The sequence below is a fragment of the Solanum verrucosum genome, unplaced genomic scaffold (genome assembly GCF_900185275.1).
Source record: "Solanum verrucosum unplaced genomic scaffold, falcon-dt-bn FXZP01000028.1, whole genome shotgun sequence".
Lineage (NCBI taxonomy): Eukaryota > Viridiplantae > Streptophyta > Magnoliopsida > Solanales > Solanaceae > Solanum > Solanum verrucosum.
Window position 1 is genome coordinate 1,292,752 of NW_026020183.1, and position 14,997 is coordinate 1,307,748.

At 36.2% G+C, this 14,997-nt stretch overlaps 1 protein-coding gene across 1 annotated transcript; it reads right to left on the reverse strand.

The window, feature by feature from the left end:
• Positions 1-2,857: 2,857 nt before the first annotated feature.
• Positions 2,858-7,703, reverse strand: LOC125829284 (uncharacterized). The gene is made up of 5 exons (XM_049508532.1): positions 7,457-7,703; positions 6,849-7,202; positions 6,322-6,702; positions 6,093-6,197; positions 2,858-3,249 (listed from the first exon to the last, which is right to left on the reverse strand). Exons 1-5 carry the CDS (start codon positions 7,701-7,703, stop codon positions 2,858-2,860), a joined length of 1,479 nt encoding a protein of 492 aa, XP_049364489.1.
• Positions 7,704-14,997: the final 7,294 nt, after the last annotated feature.

Below are 14,997 nucleotides of genomic sequence, written 5' to 3' on the forward strand. Positions count from 1 at the left end.
AAAAGGGATGGAAAGGTCAGTCCTCTGGAATAACATCTCCACCACGACCTCTTTATCGATTAAACATGGAGCTCCACAAATTGAGCTCCCAGATAGGACCTCTCGATCGTCTAACAGCAGCTGGGTGAGGCTCCACAAATTGAGCTCCCAGATGGGACCTCTCTGTCGTCTAAAGCAGCTGAGGTGGGTGAATAGATCTCTGGTAGATCGAAACTTGATGCCAGTGAGAAAAGGTACCCACTAACTCGATCTTTATCTATTTTGAATGTTGATCTTTCTTCCATCTTAGGACTTAGATTCAAACTCAGGTGACGGCTCATCAATGTCAACAATGGTAAGTCTGTACCTCATCTCTCAAATCTAAACTCGGTGGGTTGAATCCCACAATTTTAATACCACCACCTAAGCTTAGATCTTAAAGTGAGGTATTGACTTATTAGATCGTGCAGAAATTCAAGAACTTAAATCTTGAGGCTGATTTGACGAGTATAATAGTTGATACAAAGCGAAGGTACACAACTCCATTTGTCATCTGCTATCTTAGATTGTTGAAGCAATAACATAATAAAATACCTCCCAGACATAAACAAGCCTAGTACCACTTGTCCTGGTTTTATATCACTTGTGACACCTTAAACTCTCACCAGATGCATGATATGTAACCAAACGAATCTAATTCAGATTGAAGTGGTTTATAGCCCTGCTTAGATTAGGAATATTTTATCACTTATTCAATAAATCTATGTATTGTTGGACATAGGATGATGTGTCTTGTCCTCAGATGAGGAAAACCATACTTGTCTGCATTTATTATAGCTTTCCCTACTCTAGGAACTTCCTGAAACTGATTAAACTCAAATGTACCTGCAAAATGAAAAACTAAGTTAGCAAAAAAAAATAAATCAGCAAGAGTATTTCCCTCCCTTAAGGAGTGTCATACACTTACTGTCATCAATTCCCTCAGACTATTAATGGAGTCGACTTCCAAAGTCACACTCCATGGAACATCCCATTCTCCATTAAGCATTTTCAACAATGCATAAGAATCAAACTCCAATAGAACTTGTATCAAACCATGTTCCCAGTATTATTGTAGCCCTTCCCTCACAACAATGGCTTCAGCCACAATGCTAGTAGAATCTTGAATTTTAACCCCTTTAGCACCTACTAGGTCACCTGTTGAATTTCTTATACAAAATGCAGCTGCACTTGGGCCAGGATTACCTCTAGATGCCCCATCAGTGTTGCATTTCCACCACCCCACAGGTGGCATCAACCATCTAACTACCTGAGTCTGAAATACAGGTCTATATACTTCCAATAGAGCTACCATTTGGGGCCAAGTATTTGGAATGATTGTGCACTTGAATTTCATCTCAATGAAATTTTTTATAGTATTACTAATATCCCAAATTACCTTTTTGATAGTGTATGCACCTCCACGTAGCAATGTGTTTCTCATCCTCCATAGAAACCATAAGTTCACATTAGGAATTGCTTGATAGACCCTCTTTTGTCTAGGATTACCATGTGTATCCCACCGTTTTCTTATCACTTGTTTCACCTGAATCCATGGACCCAGTAAACCAGCTGCTTTAGAGAAATAAGCCCACACAGTGCTAGTAGTTTTCCCTTGTAAAAATAAGTGTTCTACTGTCTCCCTTACTGGAACCTCATAACAACCACACATTGGTGAGGTATTTGAGTTCTATTGTGCCATTAGAGTGGCAACTGGGATTTTATTTGTCCACACCTTCCAAGTCAAGAGTGAAATTTTGAAAGGAAGACCTTTTACCCATAGCTTCTTGTAGAAATCAGTCTCCATTTTTCTTTTTCTAGGTAGCTCCCATGCACTCTTGACTGTGAACTTACCAGAGCAAGTTTTAGTCCACCAGGGCCTATCAGAAACATCATCCTGTCTCACATACTTCATATTCTGTTTGACATGTTCCACTACATGAGTTGGTATGTGCATTTGCATCTCATCATAACCCCACCTATTATCATTCAAGAAGATCTCAATATCAATCATGTTATGGCAAGTTTGATGTTTTGTAGGTTGTGCAAAAACAGGACCCAATCTTGTCCAGTTATCAAACCAAATAGAAGAAGTACCACCTTTAGGTTGCCACCACATATATTGTTCAATAATATCCCTATTCATCAGCACACTCTTCCATAGTTGTGATCCACCTTTCCATTGTACTAACTTGGTATTTGCTTCTTACAATATTTATTCCACATAAAACTTGACCATAGAGAATTTTGAGTTCTAAATCTCCATCAAAAGTTTAGCATATAAAGCTTGAGACATGTCAAACATTGATCTAAAACCTAAACCTCCTTCATGTTTAGGTAAACAAATATTATTCCAGGCAGCCAGTGTTTGCTCTTACCATTGACTTTGTTACTCCAGAAAAATTTGACAAAGATGCTATGGATTTCTTTTAATACACATACTGGAGGAACAATAGCAGAAAGGACATGGATAGGAACACTTTGAAGTACACTTCTAATCAACACTTCTTTACCTCCATAAGATAACAAATTTCCTTTCCAAGCCTGTAAATAAGATCAGAATAATGCTCCTTTCTTTTCCTGGAATAAGTGATAGGACATCCTAGGTATTTAAAAGGGAACTGACCTCTATTAAAACATGTACACTCTTCCACCAGAGTTCTATCAACATCAGCTACATTTTGGTGAATAAAAAAGGCACTCTTGTCTCTGTTAATCTTTTGACCTGATTGATTCTCATATTTCTTCAATACTGACATAATCTTCTTCAAAGAATATTTGTAGACTGATGCAAATATAATAGTATCATCTCCATAGGCTAGATGATTATATTAGCACTCTATTTTGGCATTCCATATCCCTGAAACGGGCTATCCTCAAATAACGCATTTAGGGCCCTGGATAAAACCTGAGCTGACAGTATAAATAATGCAGGGGATAGAGGGTCTCCCCATTTCACCCCTCTGGTGGAATGAAAGAAACCATGAGATTGCCCATTTATTAATACAGAATACCAATTATTGGCCAATAATCTCCATATCAAATCAACAAAAGATTCAGTAAAGCCCATCTTCCTTAGCACCTTCATTAGGAAAAACCAAGAGACCCCATCATAGGCCTTAGCCATATCAAGCTTAAATATAACATTTGAAGGTTTACCCCTCTTTTTGATAGCTGTAACAATCTCTTGTGTTAGTAACACATTTTCAATAATACTTCTATTCACAAAATCTGATTGGTTTGAAGAGATTAATCTGGGGAGTAAGCCTTCCAATCTATCATGAACAACCCTAGTGTAACATCTCGCAATTTGAAATAGCTAGGAAGAAGCTAAGAATTGGAAATAGTCATTTTTGGAATGAATTGAAAATCTGAAAATTTGTTTAGGCTAGGAAAAGTGAGTTTTTGGTCAACTTCAAATGGTCATAACTCCTAGCTCAGTAGGAGTTAGGTGTACTTTGATATGGTTGGAAATCTCTTGGAATTATCTTTCCAACACCGCCGAGTTTGCACGATTCCGAGTTCGTATGAGTAAGTTATGCCCTTTGGAAGTTGGGTTGTTGAATTAAGGAAAGTTCAATCCGAATTTTGAAGGGGTAGTTTGGTCTTTTCCTTGCCCTTTTATTTTAATTTATTTTTGGTAATTAATTAGGGGTCTAAGCTGAATTAGATCAGTTTACACTTTTACCAAAAGAGTTAGGGCTTTGAGAGAAGAGAAAAAAAGAAAAGAAAAAAGGAGAAAAGAAAAGAACGTTCAAGATTCGTCAAGATCGTCGAGTTTGGCTTGTAGATTTCATCGGGGGTGATCCCTACAAGGTATGTGAGATCACATAGCATTGGTTTAGTTCACCCACGCGCCAATCATGATTCAATTCAGTGAAATATGTGTGATTTGAAAGTAAATCCTTTGAGTTCTTGATGAAATTCGTTTGAATTCTTATGGGTTGTTTTGTTGAAGTTTCTTGCGATTTGATTCATGTTTCAGAGTGTAATTTCGGTTTGAATCTATCATGTATTGAGAGTATAAATTATCCTAAGTTTTTGGGGAAAGAACCATTGAAGTTTAGAGGGTTTAGAGTTGAAAACCGGAGTAGAAAAGTCGTCAAACACCTGAGGAAGGGAGTGGGGCGTTCGCCAGCCAGCGATCCCCAAAGCAGTCCCTGAATGTGGGGCTCTGGGGCGACGCGCCAGCCAGAGCACCCCAACTTGTTCTCTGAATGTTGAGGGTTGGTGCCCCGCGCCTCTCAGAGCGCCAGGGACTCCAGTTCTTCCCATTCTTCCCCCATCTTTTCGTACTTGTTCCTTACCAATGTACTTATGTTTTCTAGTTGATTCCAACACTCTAAGGTACATCTAAACATCATGAAATCATCCATAAACATGAGATCATGAACCTTGAATCCATAATCCAATTCAAGGAAAGTTAGGATCTAAGTCAAGGAAAGTCAAGAGCCAAGTTTACGAAGTTCTCATAGTCTTTTCAAGAAGTCTTTTGCAAATGTTTTTAACCTTGTTTTAAGACTTAAAGTTCAAGTTGAGTAAAGAGTAAAGAGTATAGATTGAAGTTCATTTCTTCAAAAAGTATATGGGGACTAAGTATTCCAAAGAGATTTAAAATGTTTTCATATTTAAAATAAGAACGGAAATTGAGATTTCCAAAGAGCCACTGGGCTAGTTTTCAGAAAAGAGTAGTCTCTTTCTAAATGAAGCAAGAGGGGAAACTTTGATTTCTAAGATAGACTTTGAGCTAAGTTTTTGAGCACTAATCTCAAATCACAGAAGAAGTATGTTTTTAAACACAAAGAGCTAATATAATATAATATTTTTGGGAGTAGTATTGAGCACCGATGGGGAAGAGTTCATGTAACTATCAACCCCCTTAAACCATGTAGCCATCATGGGTACAAAAGGGTCATACTTTTTAGATGAATCATTTTCACATAAACTAGTGGATCCACTTAGTAATTCAGGTCCTATACCTTTGGCCGGGTATAGGATGCGCTGGCAGCGTGAGAAAGATCGTTGTATCATCACAATAGCTCTTATGTGATGGTTGTCGGTTAGAGAAACTCCCACAGTAGTAATTGTATGGTTCCTCAAGGGGTTCTGCTTAGTATGAATAGGGGTATGAGACTTCATTCATGCATTGCACAAGTAGACTTTGAGAGGGATCATGGTATGTCTTTTATGATATTATGATTATGAGTTGACATCATGTTTTAAACAGTTTTCTTTTTTTTTTCTTTATATTGCACTTGTTTTAAACTACTTGATATTGAAATGAGTTCAGTTAAGTATTCATGAGTTGAGAAGAGCCAAGGTAATTATTTCTTTCAGAATCTCTTTCAAGCCTATGTTGTTTTAGCATTTCAACTCGCATACTCGTACATTCAATGTACTGATGCCAGTTGGCCTGCATCATCTTATGATACAGACACAGGTAACTAGGATCAACATTCCAGCGCACCGTTGATCCAACGAGCAGTTCAAAGTCAGTCGGTGAGCCTCCTTATATTCCAGAGGATCTATTTTCATTGTTTTCTAGTCAGTTCATTAGGATGTTGTGGGGTTTGTCCCAACATCCATCTCAATTGTTTTAGAGGCTTCATAGACAATCAAATGTTAGTCCTTTGAGTCTTTTCATTATCACTTCTTATTGTTAAGACTTGGGTTGCCACTTTTGGCCAAGTTGAATGTTTAACCTTTAAGCATTCTCAGTTATTTTTGTATTCAGTTCAGTTAAGCACTATTGATCTTTATTAATATGCATATTGTCTTTCGCTAAGTTAAGTAAGTCAGGCCAAGGGTTCGCTTGGGGCCAGTAATGGTCTTCGAGTGCCAGTCCCGCCCAGGGTGTAGGCTTGGGGCGTGACACCTAGAAAGGATCTTATTGATAAAGTTACTCAAACTAATTGGCCTTAAATCAACAAAAGTGTTAATCTAATCTTTTTTGGGAAGTAAGATCAAATTAGTATGAGTAAATGACTTGGGTAGAGAGTTACCCCTAAAAAACTCTTGGACCATTCTGAAAATGTCTGGACCTATTATCTCCCAACAGCTTTGATAAAATTTACTTGTCAAACCATCAGGGCCACCAGCACTGTCACCATTCAAGCTGAAAACAACTCTCTTCACTTCATCAAGAGTAGGATCTCTACACAAATCTTCGTTTTCCTCTTCTGTAATACTCACAAGAATGTGTCTCAATAGTGAAAAGGATATAACATCTCTCTTGAAGAAATTGGTTAGCATAGAATTATGCTGCCTCTGCTACTATTTCATTTTCTTCCACTAGTCAAGCACCCTGACTTTCTTGAATTCTATTAAGTTGATGTCTCTTTCTTCTACCCTTCACAATGCTATGAAAAAATCTTGTATTTCTGTCCCCTTTCCCAAACCAGTCAAATCCAACCTTCTGTCTCCAAAAAGTTTCTTCAACGTACAAGTATTTCTTGTGTTCTGCCTGAGCCTTCTGGAGTACTGCTCTGTTTTCAACACTGGGAACCTCCTCAAACAATTGCTCTTTAACTTTAACAATATCTTCTCTAATCACTAATTGTTTAAAAATATCACCATAAGTCTCTTTACTCCACTTACTCAAGGCATTTTTTACCCTTCTGATATTTTCCTTAAATAATATAAAAGGATTCAGATTTTCCTTAGCCACCCAATTCTGTCTCACAACTTCAGTAAAAACAACATTTTCAGTCCAGAAGTTCAAAAACCTAACAGGTTTCCTATGTCCAATCACCCCTTCCTCCATGTGTAGTAACATAAGGGCATGATCAGATCCTGTTCTAGCAAGATGTTCAACCTCCATATGAGTAAACCAACAATCATTCCAGTTCTTCCAGTCCACCAGGTGAATGGACTTCCTTTGAATTGAATTTCTGCTAGTTCACAACTATGGATACAAATATCAAAATCTTCATGATCAGTATCATGGATTGGCAATCCACCAATTTTTTCTTCTGCATTCAAGACGACATTGAAATCCCCACCTATTAACCAAGGGCTATCCATATCTGTTGATAGTTGATATATATCTTCCCAAAGCATTAGTCTATCCTCAGCATTGCATTTAGCATAGACCAATGTAATAAGCCATTTCTGACTTTGGTGGTGATGTTTTAAGCATAATGTCAATTGTTGTTCAGTAGCCTTGACCACTGTAATATCAAAATCTGAATTGACAAAGCACCATATTTTGCCATTACAGTTTGCCTTCACCACCTGTATCTTCAGTCTTCTACAATATTTGTTAATGTGTCTGGTATGTTGAAAAGGTTCCAATAAACCAATGAAAGAAAATTTATGAAAGTTATGCAACGTTTGCACTCTATGGAAATCTTGTTGGGATTTCACCGATCTAATGTTCCAAATTAGAGCTTTCATAATTTAATATTTGATTTATTTCTCTTTGGCTGCACCCTGATACATTGATTCTCCACTCCACTTGCTTGTTGCTTCCCTTTTCTTGAGCTTTTCAATAACTTTGGGGATAAGTCTGCTTCCTGTGGTAGATAGTTCATTTCCTCATTGGAATGTTCAACTTTTGATACACCTTTAGCCTGAATATCCTCCAAGACCAATAGTTTCCCCTCTTCCAAGTTATGAGACACTATATCATGTAATACCCTAATGGGAGATATGACTTGAATAGCATCTGTTTGATTTGGTACCATAATGATAGCCTTGTCGTTGGCTACCTCCTCTGTATGTTGCACTACTTGATGACTTTGTAATATTGTTATTTCTTTGTTGTTTACTTGCTCACTATCACTTTCATTCTCAATACCACCACTGTCTTATGCTAATGGTTGTTCTATTGATTGATAATTGTCAGTGGTTACTTCCTTAACCTCCTTTGCATTTGTTTCTTCTTCTGCAATTTTATCCATTGTTATTTGTTTCTTATTACTGATGTCTTTTTCATTTGCAGGAATTTCTTTGACATCCGATCCATTGGCTTGATCAGTTGATGTTTTGCCAAAGACTTGGTTGACCCAATCTTTAGTTGTTTCCTTTTGTTGTATCACCTCCCCTGTCTCTTTACGCTCATGTACATTGGCTGTAATAACTGGATTGGGAATGTTAGCACTAGACTTGCAAATCTATTACTCTTCACAACTCTCCATGTACCCGGGTCTCCAACTACCAGTCCATTTGATAACATCTTTGTTTTTTCTTTTCTAAAGTAGTGAACCCAAGGTCTTTCAGGTTTTCCAGTATTCTCCAGTGCATCGTCTTTCTTTCCTCCTCCTTGCCTCTAATCTTCTTTTCTAGCACCACTATCTCTTGCTTCTTTTTTTTTTATCAAAAGTCGACATTCCTTTTTGTCATGTCCTTGCATATTGCATTCCAAACAATATTTAGGAACATAATCATATCTAATTTGAATTTCTTCAGATCGCATCTCTCCAGTCTTCTCATTTACAATATCTATCATAACCGATTTAGGAAAATTTCCTTTCAAATCCACCAAAACCTTCACCCTCGCACAACTTGGTCTAGTTTTATTAATTGTCGTTAGATCAAGTTGTACGGGCTTGCCCATTGCATATGCCAAAGAAAACAAACTTTCTTTTTGGCAATAGGTTTGGAAAAGAGATCCAAGCCATTGACATAGTGGTTTCTTCATTAATATTAAAACGTGCATCATAGATCAATGTGCGCATAAGATATGAATATCCATCGTTGCACTCAATATAGTATGCCCCTTTCGAGATAAGATTAACAAAATCTGCATGTTGAGTAAGCCTAATAAGAATGTGTTTGTTGAGTAGTATTAGCCCAATTTGACAATCCCCTTTAATATTACATTGTTTGGGAATTATCAATCGTAGCTCTTCCAGATCAGCTACATCATATGTAAATTTGCCAACGACCACATACTGCAAATTTTCAATTTTGTTCATAGTATCCACGTCTGCCTCCGTCCATTGAATACGTGGAATGCCTTCCACATATATTACTTCCTTAAGTGCACTATGTATTGATGTAGGAGTACCATTTGTAATTGAATTAATATAAGACTTCTCCATAGGGAAACTAGTAGCTATGATAGGCATTTTAGGGTTGAGATGTGGGAATTCTGTCATAGAAAGCTGACCAGCCTCCTTGGATAGCTGACCGGTGGCCATGGCGGCAGCGCTCATCTTTTGGATGACCTAATCACATGATAATTGAAGTTAATTACGCTTGCATATATTGGTAATCAAGACTCCAAATGATATCTTGTCACGTAGTTCTTGGGTCAACTAGGAGAGAAATGGAATATAAGTGTTAAATATTTTTTTTTTTAAAGATTTGTATTGTGTCTTATAAATATATTTGTATCATAGTAAATATTTTTTTATATGTTTTTTTGAGAAAAAGCTAAGTTAGGAATCTAATTTTGGGATCGAATTAGTTTTTTCCCCTATAAATAAAGAGATTTTCCTTTAGATTAATTCAACAAGAGAAATAAAAAAAAAACTTTTCTCTTTTGTTATTTTCTAATATATTCTCTTTTTTTAAAAAAATATTTTATAATTTGATAACACAATATCAACACGTAACTCTAAAGTCTTACATAAATATCTTGAAAAAGTAGATATGTGAGAGTTTATGTTATTTAGAGTTTTCCAAAAGTGTAAGATGATAATTTCCCATTATGTGAAAGTTTAATTTTGTGGATTTTTGTTTGATTACTCTCTTCTCTAATATGATTTTATTGAGAAGGTTGGAGTTTTGTGCAGAATGGTTTGAAGTTTGAAATAGTATGCAAGAATCTTTTTGCTACTTAAGTTAACCAAGTTAGTTATCAAAGTGTGAAATGGTAGGTTTCCTTTAAAGACTTGACAAAAATGAGATGTTTATTTTTCAATTATATGGAAGAGAAAAAGTGGTATGTTTACAATGGAAAAGTATAGAGGTTATGGGGAATACATGTAAGTAATTTGAGTCCTGATCATTCTTGATTTGATCAATATTATAATATAACTATTATATCTAAGACATATAGAGAGAGTACGTGAATTAGATAACAATTTAAATCTGTTTAAAATTTTCTATGTACAAGAAATACGTGGCCACTTGTGGTGACTAAGGTTGGGCACCCGACTGGACCGAAACCACCGGACCGGAATGAATCGGTACCGGATCGAAACGGGACGGTTTGACCGGTTTGTTGACCGGTACCAGGATGAACCGGACCGGAATTACCGGGATGGATACTAAGTTCCATCCCGTCCCACTATATACCGGGATGGAACCGGATCGGACCGGAACGGAACGGAACCAGAACAGACCGGAATGGAACGGGATGGGATAAACGGGATGACACATATAGCTATTTCAAAAAATAATATTTTTTTTTAGTTATTTTGATTTTTTTAATTATGAAAATATTAATGTTTGTTTATTTTTCTAAGTTTAAATTAATTGTTTTGAAATTTATAATGTAATTTTACTTAAGTTTATTTTAAAGATATTATTTTTAATTTTTACTTATTAAATTTGCAAGTTTAAGCTTAATAAAGTTTTTTTGTTTTAAAGTTTTTGAGCTTACGTTTTCAAGATTTGAAATTTTGAATCTTTTGAAGTTTATAAGTTATTACTTATTAATATGTTATAAGTTATACTTATAACTTGTAATTTAAATAACTTAAGTATGTAATTTTAAAAAATTAAATAAAAATAAGGATAAAACAATGACACAAATTAAAAAATTATCAATCCAATCCATTTTTTTTAATTTTGAAAATATGCATTTATATATATATATATAAAAATTATAAAATATACATTAATTAATAAAAAATAATTAATCGAAACCGGACCGGACAGGAACGAAACCGAAATAAATCGGGATAAACCGGCACCTGTATCAAATCGTGATACCGTTCCATTCCGAGTATCGGTCCACGGTGTCCCATTCCGTCTCGAAGACTACCGGACCGGAATGGTACCGAAACGGTACCGGTACAATCCGATCCGGTGCCCAGCCTTAGTAGTGACATCATTTTTGAGTCTTGGTATGATTTATGTTAGGGTTAGTTTCAAATATATATAATAAAGTTCATAAAATTTATAGTCATGTTTTATTTGCTTAAAAGATAGTCAAAATTCATAGATTGTATACATTGACTATACAACATAGCTAGCCAAAACTCATAAAAAGTATACACTAATTATACAATATAACTTACATTTATATGAATTATACACAAACTATATATTATGATACACTCAAAAAGATGAAAATAACTTAACTATACATAAAGTATACACTACCTATACATGAAATATACACTGACTATTCAATTTCAATCATCTCAAAATCAACTCTAAATAATCCCAAGTTTCATGACATTAAGAGATTAAGACATCGGGTTAGAGTTTTGATGTACGATGATGATAAAATATTAGGTTCAAGTTCCATCGTAATATGGCATAACACACTTTTATATGGGTGAACATTGAATTTAAGTCCTAATGTACCATAGTGATGATATAATGATGACTAAAAAATTAATGTACTTTTGATGAAAAGTCTTGAAACTTGTCCCACTAAATTCGCTTCACTCCCCAAAGTAAATGTGATAACATTACATGATAATTCTTATTTATGAAGAAATAATTATTATAGTTAAATTAATGAACATACGTGTGGCAAAGGACAAAATAATTTTAATTATCATTGTGATGACTAAAATAAAGAACATTATGGGTTCTCCAAATAGTCTTTCAAAAGGTGGAGATAATTTTTTCTATCAATGGTATAAAAGATCATTGGGCACACGTTATCTTGCAACTTAATTTGATAAATTTTAGGGATAATGCACAAGTACTCCCCCTAGAGTATAACCGAAATCCCAGAGACACACCTTAATTAAACTAAGGTCCTATTACCCCTCTTAACTTATTTTTTTAGTAATTTCGTACACCTTTTGTCTTATGTGGTACACTCTGTGACTCCACACAATTGAGACGCGTGGGAGATATTTGGATGCCACGTAAGCCAAAAAGGTGCACAAAATTACAAAAAGAATGGGTTCAAGGGGGGTAATAGGACCTTAGTAAGTTAAGGTGTGTCTCTGGGATTTCGGTCATAGTCTAGGGGGATACTTGTACATTTTCCCTAAATTTTATAAATTTGTCATCAAAATAGAAAATAGTACACAAAATTGTAAATGCTCAGGATCCTCTTTTTTTAGATCAAAGAACGTGATGGAATTGCACTACAATGATGCATGTTATTGACTGGCTCAAAACTCACAGTTCTCTTCTTGGTAACCTAATCCTCCATGAATTTTGCATATTCAAACATATGTTCAAGTGCTTCTACTAAAGGGATGTTAATCGACAATTGCTTCATCACAAATATAAATTTGTGGGACTTGTCATCTTCCACTTTCTTCTTCAAACATTGTGGGAAGAAGGGATGAGTCGTCTTAGGAACACGAGACAAAAGCTTCCGGGCCTTCTTTTCCTTCCCCTTTTTAGTGACCAGCACTATTGGAGACTTAGGCACTATATCAAGATTCTCATCTACATTTGTATCACTCTATTCTCCACTAATTTCTGCCTTAATCTCATCTTCATCACCTATAATAGCTAACATAATTTGCTTTCTTCTTTTAGTAGTCACTGCCATACAATGATTGTCATTCCTGGGATTTGCCTTGCAAACCAACAACATTCACCTTAGCAGAGCCAGTCCTAAAGTTAGCAAAATCAAATTCAATCCGACCTAACATTTTGATTTTATATGTTATAATAAAGAAAAAAAATTATTAGGTACTAAAGGCTTATACAATAACAAATAAAGCTATTAAAACGTAGTAAAAATTGGACGGGTTGGGTTATGACCCGTTACTAACCCGTTTTGACCCAAATAAATTTGGATTGGATTGGGTCTTGACTCGTTTATTACCAAAACTTAAACCAACCCACCCAATTGTCACCTCTAGCCAGCCCCTATCAAATGTTTGGTGATTATATCACAGTTGTTAGGTGTGTCATATCCTAATCACGCTCTTATTTCCTTCTTCATGGTTCTTGTCACGCCCCGAGCCTACACCCTGGGCGGGACCGGCACCCAGAGACCATTTTTGGCCCCAAGCGAACCCTTGGTCTGGCTTTCTTAACTCAGCGAAAACCTAACTCAACAGAATAACTCAATGCAATGCAAGGTTACAAAACAACTTAACTTATAAAATTTGGCCACAAAGGCAACTCGAATTCTCAAAATAGATATTTACATATATACATAGAAGAGAGACTCAAAACTAACTGATTGACTGTCTATGAAGCCTCTAATATACTGAGATGGATGTTGGGACAGACCCCGCAACATCCTAATAGAACAAAACTAAGTACACAAAATAATTGAGTCCTCCGGAATGCAAGTAGGCTCACCACTGACTCTGGAGTGCTCAGCTGGATCAACAACGTGCTGGATGCTGATCCGGGGTACCTGTATATGCATCATAATAAGATGCAGGCCAATTGGCATCAGTACATGGAATGTACGAGTATGCGAGCTGCAAAGCTAAACTACGACTTAAGCTTGAAAGGAATACAAGAGAACACTTACCTTGGCCCTGTACGACTCAAGAATAACTTAACTGAACTTAATATATATATAAGGCAATAAGATACATGCGATATATAAAGCTTTTAAAACATTTCAAACAACTTAGTTCGTTAATGATTAAAGCAATAACAACTCAACTTTATTTATATAAAAGTAATATAACTTTAATGGGAGATTCTTTAACCGACAACCACCACTATAAGCCCTAGTGGTGGTACAACGTTTTACCTCACGTTACCCAAGGACCATCCTATACCTTGCCGTGATATATGACCTTACTTTTGCTTAGTGGATCCACTAGCCTAATCTTACGTGATTATCTAAAAAGAATGATATGTCAAGTCCAATGTTGGCGCGTGGTTCTTACGGAGAGTTGAGTTAATATGAACTCGTGTCCCCAATTCGGTGCTCAATACTACTCCCAAAAAAATGCTTTGGCTCATAAGTGTTTTTAAACACATCTTTCTTTAATTGAGATAATTTCTCAAAACTTAGCCAAAAAGGCTCTTTTGGAAAACATGGTTCCCTTCTCACTCAAATGTAAAAACATTTACAAACCTCTTTGGGAATACTTAGTTCCCTAGTAGCTTTTGAGGAAAGGACTCAACTTTATGCTCTTGACTTAACTTGAAACTCGAGACTCTTTACTTGACTTGGAACTATACACTCTTGCTTGACTTTGAAACTTGAAACGAAGTTAAAACGTTCAATAACGACTCTTGAAAAGCTTAAAGGACTTGCTTGGACTTACTACTTAACTTTACTTGACTTGACTCTAATTTCACTTTAACTTCGATCCTAAGTTGCCTCGGATTGAACTATGGATTCAAGGTATATGATCACACGTATTTAGATGAATTTGGGATGTTTAGAAATACTTTGGAGTGTTGGAAACAACTAGGAAACATAGGTACAATACCTAGGAATATGCATAAGAAAGTGTGGAAAAAAAGGGGGAACTTGGTGTCCTTGGCGCTCTGCAAGGCGGAGCGCCAACCCTTGAAGCTCAGAAAGCCAGCTGAGGCGCACTGCAGGGCGCGGCGCCCCAAGGGGTGAAGCTCAGAACACTTCTTGGGGCGCTCTGCAAGGCACGACGCGCCACCCCTTTTCCCCGATAACTTCGACTTTTCTCCTTCTTTTCTCCAACTCTAAACCTTCTAAACTTCAAGGTTTCCAGCCCCAAACATTTAGAATCATAAATCCCTCAACATACAATAGATTTCAACCCAAACACAACCGGAAGCATGCCCAAATCAACAAGGGACTTCAACAACACAATCAACAACACAACCCAACAACTTCAACAACATATCCAATCTTTTCTAAACAATAACAATGAGTTTGGTGTGTGGGGGAAAGTATCAACCCACCACTAAGAACTCACATACCTAGTGGGG